Source organism: Geospiza fortis, unplaced genomic scaffold (assembly GCF_000277835.1).
Source record: "Geospiza fortis unplaced genomic scaffold, GeoFor_1.0 scaffold424, whole genome shotgun sequence".
NCBI lineage: Eukaryota > Metazoa > Chordata > Aves > Passeriformes > Thraupidae > Geospiza > Geospiza fortis.
In genome coordinates, this window is record NW_005054354.1 from 426,183 (window position 1) to 433,885 (window position 7,703).

At 37.8% G+C, this 7,703-nt stretch overlaps 1 protein-coding gene across 1 annotated transcript in view; it reads right to left on the bottom strand.

Annotated features, from left to right (window-relative positions):
• Positions 1-274: 274 nt before the first annotated feature.
• Positions 275-7,703, bottom strand: part of GRAMD4 (GRAM domain containing 4) — a 52,530-nt gene continuing 45,101 nt past the window's right edge. Inside the window, 4 exon segments of the mRNA XM_031059029.1 lie at positions 275-4,157; positions 4,709-4,777; positions 6,509-6,593; positions 7,663-7,703. The exon segment at positions 7,663-7,703 is cut by the window's right edge and continues 25 nt beyond it. Coding sequence (XP_030914889.1) covers positions 4,056-4,157; positions 4,709-4,777; positions 6,509-6,593; positions 7,663-7,703 — 297 coding nt within the window. The 3' untranslated portion in view covers positions 275-4,055.

Below are 7,703 nucleotides of genomic sequence, written 5' to 3' on the forward strand. Positions count from 1 at the left end.
TCACTGCTTGCTTTTTCATTCATTAAACTAACCATGTAACTACAAAGGGACTGATGTACTCACAGAAAAGACTATCCAAAACATTCATACACTCTCCAATAAAGTAACAGAATTATTTTAAATAAAATTCAAGTTCCTTGGGCTTCAAAAGCAGTGACACCCACCCGCCTCCCCCCAGAGATGGCTGTGAATCAGCCAAAAAGCATTAAATCACTTTGTTCCAAGAAATCAGGTGTAGTTTTGATAGATAAGTAACTGAAGTTTGCAAGAAGCATTAGCACAAAGCATTTTTAGGTTTATTTAAATAAAAATTATAATTTATACAAGACTTTTTAAACAAACAAGATTTTCTTAAAAAATGTACAGGGCAAATAATTTCATTATTTCAATTATTCATACAGTATAAGTCTTCTGTCGAACAAAAGTTACACTGATAATGAATTATTTACAATTTCAAAATATAGACTCAAACTTCAGACATAAAAATTTTAACACCCATTATATTTCAATGATTAGTAGAAATTAAACATCTGCCAAAATGTACAGAGTTCAGTAAAAACTACCAATGTTTTCAAACAGGTTTAAGTAGCCAAAAATCAGGTACATCCTTTCATCTCTTCACAGTCGGGTAAAATTCCTTTTCTCTTTGTCTGCAGAACGAGGGTAGAGTTTTGCTGCTGGCATCCTGTGTGATGTTGCTACTAATAAATAGATTGTTTCATTCAATCTTGCCTCAAAAAAGCTACAGTGCACAGAAAGGCATGATTTCATATTTCAGCTTGTTTCGCTTTTGAATTTAAATGGTCAGTGATAAAGAATTAGTCAGTTTTCATCTCCCTTTTTAAATTGTCTTTAAAAGGGACTCAAACTAACCAATCAACTTCTAAAGAAGTTAAATCCAATTACACGTGAATGATCCAGACATCCACAGACATGAACAGAATTGCAAATATAAACAGCAATCAGACAGACAGAATGACAAGAACATCACTTTCAGCTATTTAAAGCACTTTACATTAAGTGTTCCGACCCAGCCTGTTTCTGAAGTGCACCAGGCTGTACTGCAGAACTAAGAAGGAAGATTGGAATTTGAGGTGGGAGCTTCAGTGTGATCACACAAGTCCAGGATACATTCACTCACTGCCCATCCCCTCCTGCCCTCCAGAGGGTGCAGCAGGAGAGAAAAGCCTGAGTAAACACCCAAAGGTCACCTCCAGTCTCTGAAGTCAGGGACAGCCCGGGAGGAGCAGCTGTGCAGCAGGGAAACCGGATAACCCAATGTAAAGTGAAATTTGCAAAGTATGTACACAGATGTCTGCCAATTATATTACAGCTCTATTTAAAAAAAGCCAAAACAAAGAAATCCAGTCTGTTTTCTCTACACTAGAACCAATGTTGCATTGCAGTTTGCACTAGGTTTGCTGCTTTAAGGATTGCTAACTTTTAAGTTCACACTGTTAAAGCGTGGATTCATTTCAAACATCAGCACATTAGACTTTATAAGACATTTCTAATTTCTTCGTTCAGAAAATAAATTTTAAGAGTATATTGTACACATGAGGCATTTCAGTCTGGGAAAAGGATAATGCTATCTTTTCTCCCTCTCAGAAGCCTAGGTGTGGTTCATTGTCCTGGCACCAGCAGTAGAGATCCTATAGCTCCTCCAGGAACCAGAATCTAGGAGAACCCTGTACACGAGGGTCACCAGTGAACGGTGGAGGGGGAGGAGGTAATAAGTGCAAGTCAACTGATTTCCTACTGAAACTGCTGTTATGATCAGAGTGAAGGTATAAATTACACTTGAAAAATGATACAAAAATAAGAAAAAGAGCATGCTCTCTGTAAAAAATATAGTTTTCTGTTTCTTCAAAAAAAAAACGGATAACCTTAAAACACATCCAAGGGATTTTCTTCTTAAGACAAAATGAATGAATCTGATTAAGATTTATATAACATTAAGCTATTTTAATGCCTATTTTTTAGCTGCACTTGCTATTCAAGGAAGATTCTAAAAGAAAAGCCAAATTATAATATGTAGCAATTACAAAAAAGATATTAGCTGATTTTAAAGTAGTTTTGATGAGAAAGATTTAAGATCAATAATTTTTTCTTAAACATATAACCTGAATGTGTAAAGTTATGAAACCATAAACTGTCAAGCTACATCCACTTTAAACGGTGGCAAAATGGATTTCCCACCAGTTCATTTGTATTTGAAGTTTCTAGGCCCTGAGTTACAGCATACCAAAGGTGGTCTTAGAAATGCACCCATTTTTCAGGTCATGTACAGACATGTTCCAGTGCTACTCTAAAGTGAGAACTTGAAAATTGCATTTTAACCATTACAGTGGTTTCCTCCCTGTTCTTGCTTACATTTCCACCCAGGGTATACCCCATCAGTGTTTCACTTTACAATACTCAAACAAATGATGATATTCAACATGATTGCTTCATATAAAAATTGTTTTAAGTTCTCATATCCTACCTTTTCATGGCCAGACTAAAATAAGGTTTGTAGAGTTTAACCTCCACCTTCTTCATTACTTCTGTACTTATTGACACACTTCAAGTTAAAACTGTGCTAAGAGTTAAACACCCTTTGGTGTTTGCTACCCCTCTCCCTCCTTCATTTTACCCCTTTCCTTACAAAAAAAGGAAATTCCTGTTAAGAAAACAGAGAAAAAATCCATGAAATTAAGTGTCATTTTACATAAGAATTTGCATCTCCATTGCTTTTTTTAGGGCCATTCATATAATGTCTGGAGACATCTATACTACTCAACTCAAAGGACATAGCAAAGGAAAAGACACTCAGGAAGGCTTGGCGTAACTCCTACTGTGCTTTCATGAAAATGCAAATAAAACTCTAAAACCTCTCAGATGGGTGCTATTATATAGAGTATAAAAGCTCTCTAATATTAAAGACAAAGGTCAATATGTGCTTTGCTGCTAGACAGGCCTGAGAGAGTTTAGAGGAGTGCAGCCTTCCTGTTTTACCTGGCAGTTGGGTTTGTTATTAAAATTTAGTTCTGCAAGGGGGAAGACAGAAGCACACCAACGCTCCTCAAATTATGCTTTGAGAGAATTAGTGCTTTCAGTTGCTATATTATAGCATAATTTTATCACAAGGTAACCCAAGAAAAGAGCCAAATTAAAAAAGATCGCATCTGAGTTTAGTTTAATCCTTCCCACCTCAACACAAAAAGCCTTCAAGTCTTTAATGCATTACATACAAACGCCTTGTACATGCAACATGTACAACAGCTGAGCCCTTCTAGGACAAGTACCTATAGAAATATAATTATAAGATGCCTAACATTTTAGGAACAACATTTTGGTGCCCTCTTTTATAAAAAGCATCTGCCTGCCTTCCATCCTCTTGCTTTGGTTAATGAGGAAAGGAAGATATACTTACAAACTTTCTCCTCCAATTCACTGTACAAGTAATTTAAACATCTCTACGCAGGAAAAATTGAAGTTAACCAAACCAGTAAAACATTCTTCTGCAATGCAAAAATTAGCAAGGAGGAGTTATTTTAAATGCAGTTGTACATATGGAAATACTAAGAAGCTAATACTTCCTTGGTGTTGCCATCAGTTTTAATAAAGGACCCAATTAAAAACTCCAAGCTGAAGAAGGTGACTTCAGGCTGCTGCAGTCATCATTCTCACATCTCAGGGAAAAACAACTAAGATAAAGGGCCAAAGAATCCCTAGTGACATCAGTGGAGATAAAGGGATCAATCTGTTATATAGTCAGGTCTCTGAGCATCTTCCCAGCTTTTAATGTCAGTAAATAAACATTAAAAGTGCTTAATGTGCAAGGCTAATAGTGATGATAGCACTTTCACTGTTTTCATTTGGTTTTTTTCTTTTTTTACAAAAACCTTAAAAACAAACATGAAGGCATATATAAAATACACTTGGTTTATGTAACAGATAGAATATAAACCACCAGACAAGAAAAATTATTGCAAAATAGATGAGGATGTTCATTTTTTCACTACCAAGTCATACAAGAAGGAAGTTTCCTTTAGCTCTTCCAAGGTAAGACACTAGCTTTCAGTGCTGGATGATGCAGATGTTATTTTCATGTATTGGCTGAAAATTGCCTCAAAAGCTTCATCTCTGTGTACCATGGCACCAAACACCAAAGGCTAAATGACAGAAAAAAACACATCATGTCAGTCCACAAAGAAAAAGAATTTCCTCTAGGTTTATTTTTGTCAAGTCACTAGGAACAGATTAATTGTGGTAGAAATGCATTGATAAAGACAAAATAATCCTTTTCTCTATTAAATCCTTGACCACGTGGCATATTTTCTAATATTTTTCATTTCTTTAAAAACTTCATCTGAGGGTCAGCCCTCCCACCTGAAAGCCTCCTTCCCCATGGATACACTCAAGCCACCAGCTTTTTGTTTCAGACTGCATAGCAGACTGCATGCTCCTGATGGAGGGTGCTGGGGAAAAGCTTTCTGAAGTGTTAGAGTGAAACATTCCAGATGCACTAGACCAAGCTGAATATTTAATTCATTAACATTCTGAAGACAAACATACTGAATAATAGACAAATGAATTTTTTAAAAAAGAAAAAAAGTCAGCCACTTGCATAAGGGCATAAAAAAGCCTTGGTGCTGCTGCTAACCAGAGGAGGAAAAGGAGGTAGAAACCCAACACAGCAATACAGATACAGCCAGCTACTTACTTTCTGTGTAGATGGTGTTGATACAGCAATACCCATCCCTGATCCCGGGAGAACAGACAGCACTTTATACTACAAAAAAAAAAAGCCACATACAAAGACATAAGATACCTTCTACTGAACAACTGCAAAAAGGTGCTGCAGAGGTTACACAATCCATCACTGGCCTGTCCTCCCAGCCACAACTAAGAGACCTCTAGTGAAAGCAGGATGAAGCCAGCTGCCATTCTCTGGAGCCTCATTCTCCTGGACTTGCTGGGTACAGCCTCAGCTGGACAGCCAGGACCCTTGTCTCCCCTTCCTCTCAGGAGCTGCAGGAAGCATCCCCAGCCCCCCTGTGAGCATCAGTCCTGCCCCAGCCCAGGGAGCTGAGCTGGCTGCAGTGCAGGAACACAGGCAGGGCACACGTGAGAGGGGCCTGAGAGCAGCACCCACTGCTTCCCCTACAGGGGACATCCACCCACTCCTTGGAGGAACAGCAAGCAGACCAGAAAAAGCTGCTTTTTCAAAATTAGGTAGAAAACAGGGTATCATGGAGCAGTAAGGTTGAAATAGCATCATTAAGGTTGAAAAAGAGCTCCCACCTTTGAACACCACCATGTCACCTAAACCATAGCACCCAGTGCCACACATGGCTTGCTTGTTTTTTTACGAAGTCCATAAGGATAAGAAGGAATACAGTTGGCTGAACTCAGAAGCATTCACAGGGAGAAAGGGACATTCAAGTCAGACCCGGGTTTCCCATCTCCAAACAAAACCACAGCACTTTTTTATGCCTGACTGCATAATCCCTGTCTCATCTTCATTAAAAACACTACACAGATGCAAAAGAAACTTTATGGCAGTCAAGGCCTACTGAACAACAAAGTAAGTTGAAGCAGGATGTTTGAAAGCCATTAATATGAATTATTCATTCCAGTAGGAATGTTCAATTTGAGCATAAGCTGTCTGCTTTACAGACATGTCATAGAAATAGAAGGAATTAATTTGAAAATCTGGAGGTAATTATGCAGTAATAGACACCAGGCTGAGGTGTTTCTTTGCTCAACATGATTTAATCTGTGGTAAGGATGCAGCAGAAAGTAAGGGCGTCTGTGTTCAAGATCGGGACAAGTTCAGAAAGGGTAACAAAAAGTGATGTTAAAGGCCACAGAGAGTGGTGCAAGGGACCAGTAAAGCCATTAGTAACCACAGGCTGATAAACCTCAACCAGAGGAAGGACAACATTGTCCTTGCTAGGCTTCCAACCTTCCACTTCTTGCCTCTGTTACTGATGGGTCCCAATTAGATCAAACTCCAGCCCATCCCACTCTGGCTATTCTAATGATCTAAAAAATTAGATCATTATTTATCAATTTATCAATTTATTCTAATTATCTACCTTTCTTCACTGACAACAATCCTGCCTCCCTCTAATGCACCTGCTTTTAAGATGGTGCATCTATCAATATTCTCACCCAAACTGAAGTTAGGTAAATGCAATTCCTGCTACCAATAGATCTTCTTAAGGCCTACACAGCTGCGGTCAACACTGGAGTTAGTAAATAACATAACTTAAATTTTAAAAAAAATGCAGGAGGTAAGGTTTAGTAAACTAGCTTGTCTTCATGCTCAGAGCAAGATTGCTTGTGCAGAGTCTGAAAAAGCAGTTCTGTGAAACATTTATAATCAACGAATTACATTGCACTTATACAAATTACCAGTGGCATGGTTTTCCAAAATAGCAAAAACACAAATGCAAAACATGACTAGCTGAACAGAAAACCAGTTTTCTCCCCTATTTCCAACACCAACCAGACATACCTTCTGGATATCTGTTATGTCCGACAGCTTTATAACTTTATTTCTTTTTGATGATCCGGATTTTGAGCTTTCAAAGCACAAGTAACTGAAGACGAGAAAAGAAAGTGCTCATTTTGATAGAGTGTTTTGAAATAAATTTCTCAAACATCCTCTTGTCTCTTCTGAAGTTTGAAATCTCACAAGTTAAAATAAGTTTCAAAATAAAAAAAAAGACATTCAGTTCAGTTATGGCTTCTAATTTAGCACAAACATTTATAAATTCTAGCAGCTGGCTGGTGTGTCTGAAAGCCCAGAACATACAGTATACATACACACAAGAATTCTTGTATTTATATCACTGCACTGAATGGTTAAACCTGACAAGCATTTTAAAGACACACAAGGGACATATTTCCCTAAACAGTTGAAATACCAAATGTCAAAAGGCTTATATGTCTTTCACCATCCTAAAAGAAGATTAATGAGAAACACTGTGTTAGTTTCATGTTATTGTGCTGCAGACAAAAGCTCAGATTTCTAAACACTGGAGAGCAGCCTCCATCACTAGGTGACACTGCATACAGATGAGCTTTACTTCCTTTCATTACACTCCAAAGGAATTTCAGTGCACGACCCAAACAGTAATGACCATAACTATTCAGTCCTGGGAGGCTGGGAGGTAAGCAAGGAAATTTTTAAAAACAACCACTCACCCATAAAAATTTGAATCCAAAGCTTAATTTTCAGTTTTCTTTTTTGTTGCTGTTGTTTCAAGGAAGCTACACATTCAGCTTGCTTGAAAAATGCCCAAACTAAGAATATTTGTCAAATAGCTGTTGATCACAATTTTCAACGTTCACTTAGGTTTTAGTTTTCTTTTCTAGTATCTATACAGTTAGTATGTTATCCACATCAAGAGCTGCAGCTTCTAACAGCTGTCTGTACAGAGCTACTTTGCATTCCTATGCAAGCCTTTCCAAGGCAAAATCTCATCTGTTAAGCATAGCCACACAGCAGGTTCAGCTCTCCCTCTCCTGTGATACTGCCTTGAGGTTGCAAAGCACCTTGAAATGGCATTTTGGTTTCAAAACATTATTAAAGGATCCTTTTTAGATTCAAACACTTTAATGTCTTGAATTTCCCTCCTAAGAAAGGCGTGGAGTGCAATGACTCACTTTTCTGTGACAGAAAGAAATCCATTCCTGATGTAGTCTGT